Consider the following 11,976-nt stretch of genomic DNA (forward strand, 5'->3'; position numbering starts at 1 on the left):
AACTCAAAACCAATCTTTGTTTTAACATATAACTATAGAAATTTGAGTTTATCTGGTCCGATTTTATTAGTCAGTATTTAATCGAATTTTACCGGTTTCTATTTAATTTAGAACAGTCAGATTTTCTAGTAAAATAAAACAACAACAATAACAATCATAACCTTATCCCAACTAAATGGGTTCAGCTACATGGATCCGATATGAAAATAAAGAAGCACTAACGGGAGGAACCAGAAAAGAGAACCTATGAAACCAAAATCGAGACACTTATCTGTGATCCGGTTCCATTTGATTATAAATGGTTGGTTTGGTTGGTTCCGGTTCAATTTTGACACACTTAGTGGTGCCCTTCTTTTGTGGGGGAAAGGGTGGGGTTTGAACCGTACCCCTCTCTTCTTTGAAGAAATATTACCTCGTCGATACTAGGCCCACTATCTGGTCCTCGAGTGCGAAAGGCTAGTTGGTCAAAATAATATCCAATGGAAGTGCACCACGTGTGCGACTAAGATGTTAAGCTGTCATCTTCGTCCTTGACAAGTGAGATTACCGGGAAAATCACAGTTTGAACCCCAACTATAAAATAGGGGCCAACGGTTTGGCTTCTGGCGTCTCTCAAAGCTCACTCAGAATACTAAAGAGTGGTGAGTGATAGAGAAATCACCTCAAATTTCTCTGGTTCTCTTATCCACTTATGATGGCGGAGCTTCGTTTCACTCTTCCATGGCGGAAACTTAATCTCTTCTCCGTTTTAGTTTTTCTCATCGTCATTTTCCCGATCTCAGAATCAGAGGAAGTATCTGGGGTATGCGTTATTTAGATTTATATACTTTAATTCTTTGATTTCATATTTGAATTACTGTGATTTTGAGTTCTAGATGTTTAACTGGAGAGGTTGGATTTAATTTACAGTTTTGTAGTGCGGGATTTGGAGAGGGTTGTTCTTACTCTACGAAGCTCTTGATCAAAGGAGGAACTGTTGTAAACGCTCACCATCAGGAAATCGCAGATGTTTACGTTGAGGATGGGATTATTGTCTCCGTCCAGCCTAACATCAACGTATGATCTTTTTCTTTTATGATGACTTAAAACCAGGAAACATTTCAAATAGTAAGATCAGTTAACCTTGATTTTTTTTGTCGATTTGAATTTTCTCTGCAATAATTGGGATCATAGTAGAAGGTATTGTCTGAACTTGTTAGCTGTTATGTCCAAATCATGGTAGTTGATGCTAAATTTCAAGTCAATCAACAGTTCTGAGATTTTCACATGATAAGTTATTACTCAACTTCACAAGTGTTAGCTAGTTGTTTTGGTTCTCAATGATCAAAAGGGGGAAATCAGTCCATTTGTGTCATTATGAATACAATATGGCGGGGCGTTTGTTAGAAATGACTGAAAAATGGAATTCTTAACAAGCACACACGGGCAAAGTAGTGTGCCTAATTTATTTCTGCTGTTTGTTGTCTTATAGTTAAAAAACATGTTAGATTGGAACTTAGTTATTGGTTCTATGATGCCTTTCTTATAGCCATTTCCAATTTTAGGTTTCTTTGAGTTCATGATGTGCCACTGATGCCGATAATATCAACATATTTATAATTCTACTGAATATAAATGCTTGTATAATCATTTAAAATGTATCCTGTTAAAATTTAGAAGAAATGGACTGGAGGCAGGAAAGATTCCAACATAATAGGTCTGCATCAAAGGTTGAGATCAAGGTTTTAAAAACTTGGGATCGTTCTCAACCGATACGGACAGATTTACCCCTTTTTTTTTTCTTCTTTAAATGGTGTTTTGGACCATTTTACCCTTATACCTTACCAGTGGATCGGTATAGGATCGGATCCGAATTTTTAAACCATGGTTGAGATTGGGCCCATCTTTCTCTCAGTTAGTGGTATGAGTAGTCTAAGCATATACATGAGGGGAACCTTTGGTGAGATTGAAAAATTCCAATTGGTTGGAAGACTATTGACAAACTCCAATCAGTAGGAAGACTTTATAAGACAAAATAAATTTTGACCAATTTTATATGGAGAAATAATACAAGGCCAATCAAGAGGCAATATATGCGTAGTATGAGTATAGCTGAGATGTATGAGTAGTGGGATTAGGAAGGATAGGACTAGAAATCAATGTATATTTTTGAACTGAGTAGTATTACCAGAAGACGACAAGCTGAGGGAAAGATTATTGGATGGATTGTAAGAAATGAAACAAAGACAAATGATTGCAAAAGCGAGGAGCAGGAATCATGTAGCTGACTCAAATAGTAAGGACGGGATTAAGCTTTGTTCGTCTGAGGTTGCTGTAATTTCATATGGCATAGTAATCATGCCTTACTTTGGAAGCAGCATTTAACCTTTAACCAAAAATATTTGCTTAGATTGATGTTAATCATGCTGTCCCAATGTAAGTTCTCCAACATTATCTCAGTCCTTCTATCCTTCCATCCCATGAACTGAGGTTTATCTTTTTGTAATGACTGACTTTTAAGTATCTCTATGTTAAAACTACTTGAAGCCTTTTAGATCCTTATACACCACTGCAGCTATTGCTTTCATCTGGTTATTGTATGCTTATCTTCAAATGTGCTATGTTGGGGGACTGAGGAACAACTATATGCTTAGCTGTTCATCAGATTATTTTATTCTACTCTAATGCTATTCCTGATTTTCTTTCTAATTGGCATAATTGGCACTTATATTGTGATTGTGCTTTTGGAGACTGAATTAATTAATGTTAGAACCTATGGGGAGTTGAGATTTATTTGAAGCACTTAATGGTTTCCTTGCAGGTTGGTGATGATGTTAAAGTGATTGATGCTACCGGGAAGTATGTTATGCCAGGTGAAATTTCAGACTTTTGGTATATAATGAATCTAGAGTGTATGGAGTTCTCATATTCTAAAAAATCTTGAAAATATTGTATGAAATTTACCTGATCTCATTTAAAAAGGCCTTTTATCAAAATGTTATGGAGTTGTCGAAGTTGGACATGTGTTTCAGAGTCAAGCTCATGGATATTCGAAAACCTCTGTGAATTATTTTCTTGTTCTTGACATCATCATCATTATTATCATTACTAATTTATTATTATTACTATTAGTATTTGTATTAGAATTACTGTTAATTTTTTTCATTAGGCTATAATTATTAGTAGTAGTGTTGGTATTCTTTTAGTTCTTGTTTTTGGTTCATGGCGTGTATAATGTTTTTAGGACAGCACTGATCACATAGGCAGGTGATTGTTTGGAGGCAATTACAACTGAGCGAAATCCAGGGCTTATTGGAACTGAATTTTATCTGTGTTTGACTCCCTTATGTCCATACCTAGATTCAAGTGCTGATCTTGTAGGCATAAAAATCTAAATGATGATTATGACTATTTAAAATTTTCTCTTTCAATGTAACAGGAGGAATTGATCCTCACACACACTTGGAGACAGAGTTTATCGTTAGTGAGACTGTTGATGACTTTTTCAGTGGTCAGGCTGGTGCAGTAGCAGGTGGAACTACAACGATCATCAACTTTGCCTTACCAATTAATGGGAGTTTAACTGCTGGTTTTGAAGACTTTGCAGCAAAAGCAAAAAAATCATGCATAGACTATGGTTTCCATATGGCCATCACAAAATGGGATAAAGAAGTTGCAAAAGAAATGGAAATTATGGTCAAGGAGAAAGGTTAGCTAGTTGTAAGCTAGGTTTGAATTGATTACAATCATATGTCATGTTATTTTGGTGACTGTTTATGGCATTATGATTTGTAGGTATCAACTCTTTCAAGTTTTTCCTGGCCTACAAAGGGGCTCTTATGATCAATGATGAACTTCTATTGCGAGGCATGAAAAAATGCAAGTCTCTTGGTGCCTTGCCTATGGTTCATGCAGAAAATGGTGATGCTATTGCTGAAGCACAGCAAACGATGATTGATCTTGGTATTACTGGTCCAGAAGGACATGCACTTTCTAGGCCCGCTGTGGTAACATGAACATGCTCTCCTTTAATTATGGCTTGTACTTTGTGTTGCTTTTTCCTTCAAATAACCAACATTTAATCTGGTTTTTGTTTTCAGATTCTGAACAATTTTTTGGGCGCATGAGTACAACTAACCAATTTGTTTGGTATTGGATTGTTTGATTAAATCTAGCTAAAGTGAAAGTATCTAGGTTCAGGAAGAAAGTGATGAAGCAGCTTCATCACTTGCAGGAACAGCCCTTTATTGTTGAATTTTCATCAAATTAATTATACCCATCAAGATGGCTAGTATTTCTTCAGAATATCATTAAAAGCTAAAGGTAACATGTGGCAATAGAGCTGTATAAGTGTCAACGGACCAGTCTTACTGATGGGCTTGTGGATGAGTTGTGCTTTAGGGGGGGAGCCCATTTTCTTTTCTCCTCTCTAGTGATGAGTAGGCCTCAGGAAGACCCTTGTCCACTTCTTTCAGATGAATCCGGTAGAGTGAGAGTCTAACTTTGATTATAAAGATAATCTTATGGAATGTGCAATATATTTAGTTCAGATAGGCTTCAAAAATTTCTTTTTAACATTAAGAGTAAAGCATAAATTTGAAGAGAGATGTAGAACAAAAATATCATAAGTTAATACCCATCTAGACTTCTTAGGCTGATAGTCATCCTTTCCCTTCATGGGCATCATATGGTAGATTCTAATAGGAGAAAAGCAGAAAAGCTTGAATGGTTAGTCAGTATAATTTGTTGTTTGGAGCTGTCAGTCTAATTTTTGCACCATATACTTATTCATTTAAAAAAAAAAAAAAAAATATACTTGTCTCATATGAGCTTATACTTGAGATCATGTCTTTCTGTAGAACTTGCTTGTAAAGGCCAATAACTGTATGATTACGTGTGGTTATGGGTCTTTGTACCAATTTACAAATTACATTTTGAAAGGTTATTTAACTGTCATAGAAAGCAATTGAAATCTTTCATTTAATTAAATGGTCTTGCAGCTGGAAGGAGAGGCAACTGCTAGAGCCATTCGTTTGGCAGCTTTTGTGAACACACCCCTTTATGTTGTTCATGTGATGAGTATCGATGCAATGGAAGAAATAGCCAAAGCTCGACAAGCAGGTTTGAAATGTTTTCAGTTTCTATTCTTGCTCTTAAAATTTCGTTGATTGCCTTACTAATGTAGTTATACCAGATAAATAACTGGTTCTTGAAACACTTTTCCTCAAAATTATTTTGAAAGGATGATTCATTGTGCAAATTATCCAGCTACCTAATGTATGATGGTGGTGTATGTTTATCCTTTTACCATGATTCAATTATATGATTATTCGCAGGATCTTTCCACACTTATAAGCTATTTGGATGTTATTGTGCCCATTGAAGAATAGCAGTAAGAGGGACCATGGGAATGGGAGAGTAGATGTTGATGCTGTAATGAATGGATAAATGAAAAAATAATAATAATAATGGATGGAATGAACTGAAATCCTTTTTGTCACTTAAAAAAGTGAAAAATTAGATAAAAACATAAAAATATAGGGGATATTTGAAGTAACATATTGTTTTATAGGTTTCACCACAATGGCCAAACTTTTTCTGTCCAAGAGTTGTGAGCCATAACCCGGCTGCAAATTTCAATCTTCAGCTACTATTGATAATCCTTAACATATTGAACTTTATAAATGTTGAGAGTAGCGATTTTAGATAGTCTATATTTCTATTTAGTAATTGGTATTTTCTTTTATTTTCCTGCAGCTTTGACATTCTACCTAAATGCTAGGCCTGCAGTTAATACTGTACTCAAGTAGTTCATAAATTGTTTGTTTCCCATGGAAGTGAGCTGGAGGAAATTTAGTTGTCTTAGATTGATTTTTTTTTTTTTTTGTCAATGTACTGGTGATATGAAAAGACAAAAAGCCTCTTAGATAAGTGTTGTATATTTTGAAACCTTCAAGTATATCTCTATCCAAAAATTAAATAATGGAAAGAAGAAATCATTAAAAAATGAAGAAAATTCACAGCAACCCTCCATGTGGCTTATGGTGGCATAGAGACTTGCGAAGGGGGCCATTGTAAATAACATAGGACAATGGATCATGTGATTAAAGATGAGAGGCTTTATGGATTGAGTTTGAATTAGGATAAGAAAGAGATGAGATTGAAGGTACTTTAGATGGGAAGGGCATGAGATTGAAAATTCTAGTAAGAAGTTATCAATGATGAGAAACATTGTTTTTAATAAAATAATATACAAACATGTTAGAGGATTGGAGATTGCTAGACAATTATGGTAATAAAAACTAAGGGGACAGTAGTAATGCAACTGTTCTCTCTCTCTCCCACCTATACATGCATGCACCCACTTGTATCCATTTTTTTATCTATATAAGCAGGGAGAAATGCTAGTTACTGAAAATATTAATTCTGTTGTTTTACTCTAAGTTGTTTTGATTGTTAATCTCTAAATTCTACGGCTGCAGAGCAATATCTAATGCAGAATACTGACGTTAGATTTAAGAAATTACATTTAATAATTATTCCAAAATGCAGGTCAGAGGGTTATTGGAGAGCCTATTGCTGCTGGATTGGTACTTGACGAATCGGGGATTTTTGATCCTGACTTCACCATTGCTGCAAAGCAAGAACCTTATACTCTTAGTTCCTTACTTTTTTGTATTCAATTTTAGAAAGCTATTCCAACTATCCAGTGCTTTTAAATGTTTCAGGAATCTCATGAGTCCTCCAATAAGGAAAGCAGGACATGATAAAGCTCTTCAACATGCCCTATCAACGGGAGTTTTACAGGTCTGTTTTTCATCTTTGGACAACAGTTTTGTATGACATTATCTCCCATCCCCTGCAGATGCCAATTGAAAAAGGAAAAAATAAAATTAGGAAAGAAAAAATTTGAGCTTCTGTGCTTTATATATCCACAACATAAATAAGTCTCCTCTAAGTGGAGCTTCCATAAATTATGATTATTATTATTTTTTTAATGGATTATAAATTGGGTCATTTTCTAAACTCTATAGTTATTGTAATTAAGACAACTTACCCATGAACTTCAATTTGGAGTTCCAGGTCCCAGGTTGGGCAGTCGCAAACTCAGTCTAAATCCTTACCAAGCATTTCTCAGCATGAGCTGTATATCAACCATATTTACCTGACATAGTGGCCCTACTTCCAGGTTTCATGTTGGCATTGGAAAATCCTGACCCAGCTTAAATTCTAGCTTAGTGGCCCTGTTCCTGAATGTTCGCCTAATTAATATGCATTTGATATACTATCTTCCACATCGACCTTATTGGACTGTATTCCTTTTGTTGTCCAACAATTTTGATTATATTGTATCCCTTAAGCTGGATAGATACCAAAACAGGGGCTCCATTCGATCACTGAACTTGTTTTACACAATGCAGCTTGTAGGAACTGACCATTGTTCATTCAATTCTACACAAAAAGCACTCGGAATTGATGACTTCCGACAAGTTCCAAATGGTGTCAACGGTAATCTCAATGGACTGATTTACTTTGAGGATCCTGTGTTATTCAATGAGATACTATTTTTTTTTTTCCATTCTACCTTGTATTTCTTACATATTTCTGACAACCATTGAGTTTCATAGGTATTGAGGAGAGGATGCCTTTGGTCTGGAACACAATGGTGGTAAGCTAACGTTGATTTTGTAACTAGCACCAAGTAAACTAAGTGGCTGGAATTTTTTACTCTGGACTGCCTTCTTCTCATAACATCTTTGTGATGCAGGAGTCTGGCTTAATAACTCCTTCTGACTATGTTCGAATTACAAGCACTGAATGGTATATTCTTCTTATCTCCTTTGTGTTGAGTTTCTCAATTTTTTCTAATAAATTATGAACCTCAAAAGAATTTTTGGGTATATTGATGCTTTGATCAATTCTTAAAATCATCATATCAACTGATTTTTGGGTTAGGAGATCTAGGTGGATCCCTACAATGGCTAGAGCCCACCTCCTAATCTGCCATGTGGAGTATGAAGGGATATAGCAAATGGAATCCTATTTGCGTAGAAGTTGGTGTTTATTTGTGATTGAGCCATGAAGCACTTTCTGTTGTTTTTCCCCAGCTGTATCTCTCCAATTTCCTTCCAAAAATTTTAACTTGTAAAATTTGTTTGTCAGTGCTCGGATCTTTAACATATACCCAAGAAAGGGAGCAATACTTGCTGGATCGGATGCTGATATAATTGTACTCAATCCCAATGCAAGCTTTAAAATAAGTGCAGCCACTCACCACACAAAATCTGACACCAATGTCTTCGAAGGACAGAAAGGAAAGGTAATCCTTATAATAATAATAATAATAAAAAAAAAAGTTTTCATGTTGGCAGAAAATTGTTCATCTGGTCATCAATGTATTCATGAATCACCTATGTCATATATTGAACTACTAAACAACAACTGTTTTTTATGCATTGATCTATACCATCTAAACTTAGAGGGCTGCCTTATCAGTGGATCATACTAATTTCGTCCATTATAGTCATTATCCTATATGGCTGATACCTATTATGGACGCTTAAGGTTTTTGTAAAACTTACTGGAATGCCTAAATTGCAGTCCACTACCAGCATTTGGGCTACTAATTTATTGTTTTTATCTATAACATATAGTAGGATATGCCTCTTTTTGAATGCACCATATGCCCCAAATTCACAATGATAGTATGATCCTAGCCATTTACCATTTAGAGAAGTGAAGATAGGTGTGACTCACAATTCCTCTTACCAAACACCAACTAGTAGTAAATACTGTTCAATATCAGAAAAAAATTGGTGAACTGTACAGCTTATATGCTATCCAAAAAATATTGGTTGAATCAGTGCTTGAACTGTACAGCCTATATGTTATCCAAAAAATATTGGTTGAATCAGTGCTTTGCTGCTGACATGTCATCTCTTTTAGCCTTTGATGAATAGTGTGACTGATGATTTAACTATTTGAATGAAGCTGATGAAATTTCATCTCTATCATGTTGACATAAGAGAGACTTGTGTCTCTCTTTCCATGGCTAGTAACTTTCTTAATGAGGGTAGATGTATAAATTGCAACAATTATTAATTTTTGTTAATAAGAATATATTTTTCAATCCAGACACCTGACTTTTATTTTCCCCTCAAATGATCATATGGTTGGATCAAAATATTCCAATTAGATTTTAATTTAGATTGGGCAGTCAGTCCGTTATTCTTTTTTTCTGGCTGATTTTCAACTCTTTGGCTATTTTTAAGAATATTTCTTTATTATTTTTGTAAAATTTGTCTCTGTCCTAAAATTCCAATTTTTTCCCACGAATAATATTGCCGGCCTGTGGCACAATGGTTAAGTTGCACTATTGCAACATGTTGGTCACAGCCTCACAAGTTCAAAACTTGGAAACAGCCTCTTCTGCGAAGCAGGGGGTAAGGCTGAGTACACACTTGCCCCTCCCAGACCCTACAGTAGCAGGACCCTCATGCACTGGGTTGCTATTTTAGTAATGAAACTTACATAGGAAACTTCACATCCAAAAATTATAATAATTAATAATTTATCATTTATTTTCAGCACTTTTCTCATGCATATCATGCATGTGCTAGTGAGTAGTAACTGCCACAGGCATGATCACACCAGCTAACTTTGGATATCTAAATGAACATATTCTTACACACAAACCGGAACCTCATCCAGTTCTGCACTAAGAATGTTTTGCAAGGATAAGCATATTATCAGAAACCATATTTAACTATTCCTACACATAGAATTTCAGTTATATTTTAACGTTCTTGTATTTCCATTGAAATCTGTAGCATACTAATAACTGCAAGCTTTTAAATATATGTATATATATAATTTAAAATACAGGGAAAAGTGGAAGTGACAATTGCTGGAGGAAGAGTACTATGGGAAGGAGGTGAACTCAAGGTTGCACCTGGTACAGGGAGATACATAGAAATGCCTCCTTTCAGTTATCTTTTCAATGGTATTGACAAAGCTGATGCTGCATACCTGTCATCTCTTAATGCTCCTGTTCAGCGCTTCAAAGCCACAGCTTGAGTTCGGCTACTTTTTTTCCCAGAAACAGAAATTAAAGTGAAATAATGTGGGGGAAAATTTACTGTACCATGTAGTTTGTAATAATAGGTTTGGCAACAAATAAGAACTTGGGTGCCATTGCTTAGAGCAATTGTAAAAGGTTCGGGCTGGTAGAGTAGATGTCTGGGTTTGAGTCTTGAGGGCAGCCACTTTGCGGAAAAATGCCAAAGGTTGGGACTGACTCCAACCTCGCTCCTCCTAGGACCCCACATAGGTGGGACAAGTACTGGGTAATGGCCCTCTTAGCAAATAAGAACTTGGAGGGTGTGCATGCTGAAATGTATTTCAATTCAAACTCAGATGTGGAGGAACAACGAAAGGATTCAAAGTTTCAAACCATTATCATGAAAAATTTATCTTTCCATTGTTAGTTCTTTCTTTTCTTCCACAAAGCTGGATCATCAATAACTGATCAGTAATCGTTGAAGTATTCTTACAGGTTAAATCATCTGAATCCTGCAATACCATGAACCAAAAAACACCCTTGCCTGTCTCTATGTAATTTCTCTTAGACACGCAGCTCACTTATTTGCATTTTGCTATGCATTTTACACTTTTCCATAGTTGGTCTATAAATCCACATTTGGTTTAGTGGCATCATTGTTATCAGATTGAGGAAGGAGTGTCACAAGCCAATGTTAGACTTGAAAAAGTACGCCACAATGGATCTTTAGGTGAGTAATTGGCTCAGCTCAACAAAGTCTGGTATATATGTTAGGCCGGCTCATGTTTATTTAGTCGCTATTGAGGGGGTCGTGGAAGAGTGGGTTGGACTCCCATAGCCCCGATGTGAAGAAAAAGACTGAAGAAACTAGATATGTCATGCCTGCATTAAGATTTAAAACTTTGTCATCCACTTCCAGGAGATGTTTGGAACAGAGAACTGTACAATATCTCCCCTTCTCTGAAACAACTTCCATTTTGATATAAAAGGAAAAAGTATAATTTCTACTGAGCAGTCTTGAATGCCTTCAATCTAAACAAAATGTGATTTCATTAAGTTCATTATCATCTGTACTTATGAAGTTAATCTTCTTACTTCGTTTACTGACGAATCACTCCTTATTAGGTCCTGCCCCCACCCCCCCCCTCCCCCAAAAAAAAATCCAACTCTTTATGCTTCTTGTTTACTCTCGTTAACCTCTGAAATCTCTCCTTCCAATCTGTTCCATTTACTCAATCATATCAATTAAGGGCCATTTACTCTTTATGCTTCTTGATTTTGTTTCTCTTGTTTCTGTGTCTAGAAACAACATAAATGGTTTTTGCCATTTCTATCTCAAGAAACGATTTTTGGGAATGCAAAAAGGTATTTGATTTTTCTGTTTTCTGAAACGTTTTCAACAGTATAATCGAGTTCAAGACATTGGTGAAGGCATGACGTTATAAGAATGCAATTCACAAGTGAAGGCATGACATTGGAGTTGCAGGTATGCTTCATTGAGATGAGCTTTAGAAGGATAAAGGCAATCCGAAAACTGTGAGCTTCACACAACTAGGTTGGAATCGCTTCATTTGGATAGCGAGAAGTTTCAACAGTGGGTTGGGGATTTGGGTAGGTTGAGTGTAGTATCGTGTTTTTCACAATTTTTGTCACTTCCACTTGTTTCTAGAAACAGAAAAAGAAGTCTAACTTGTTTCTCCATTCCTGTTTCTAGACACAGAAATAGGGACACATTTATATTTCTGTTTCCATCAACAAGTGAAACGAAACAGAAAAATCAAACGATTTTTGGGGTGTTTTTCCGTTTTTGAACACAAAAAAGTGAAAAGCCGTTTCTAGAAACAAAATCAAACGGACCTTAAATAACTGGATTCAAACATCATAACATGTTGCTTCATTTTCTTGTACAGTTTGGGTCTATAAAGATAAGAGAGCAA

The 11,976-nt window shown here is 35.7% G+C and overlaps 1 protein-coding gene across 1 annotated transcript; it reads left to right on the forward strand.

Annotated features, from left to right (window-relative positions):
* Window positions 1-594: 594 nt before the first annotated feature.
* LOC122065086 (dihydropyrimidinase-like) lies at window positions 595-10,465 on the forward strand. Its single transcript, XM_042628878.1, has 13 exons — window positions 595-802; window positions 910-1,056; window positions 2,801-2,852; window positions 3,419-3,688; window positions 3,775-3,986; window positions 4,980-5,100; window positions 6,532-6,619; window positions 6,708-6,786; window positions 7,401-7,488; window positions 7,608-7,648; window positions 7,748-7,800; window positions 8,143-8,299; window positions 9,865-10,465. The coding sequence occupies exons 1-13, from the start codon at window positions 692-694 to the stop codon at window positions 10,054-10,056; spliced, it is 1,611 nt and encodes a 536-aa protein (XP_042484812.1). The 5' UTR covers window positions 595-691; the 3' UTR covers window positions 10,057-10,465.
* The last annotated feature ends 1,511 nt before the right edge of the window (window positions 10,466-11,976 follow it).

This window comes from Macadamia integrifolia, unplaced genomic scaffold (genome assembly GCF_013358625.1).
Source record: "Macadamia integrifolia cultivar HAES 741 unplaced genomic scaffold, SCU_Mint_v3 scaffold188, whole genome shotgun sequence".
In the NCBI taxonomy this organism is placed as follows: Eukaryota; Viridiplantae; Streptophyta; class Magnoliopsida; order Proteales; family Proteaceae; genus Macadamia; species Macadamia integrifolia.

Coding starts and splice junctions, on each gene's coding strand:
- LOC122065086 (XM_042628878.1), top strand. CDS start 692: ATGATGGCGGAGCTTCGTTTCACTCTTCCATGGCGGAAACTTAATCTC. Junction 1,057..2,800: donor CCGTCCAGCCTAACATCAAC/GTATGATCTTTT, acceptor GTTTCCTTGCAG/GTTGGTGATGATGTTAAAGT. Junction 7,489..7,607: donor AGTTCCAAATGGTGTCAACG/GTAATCTCAATG, acceptor TGAGTTTCATAG/GTATTGAGGAGAGGATGCCT.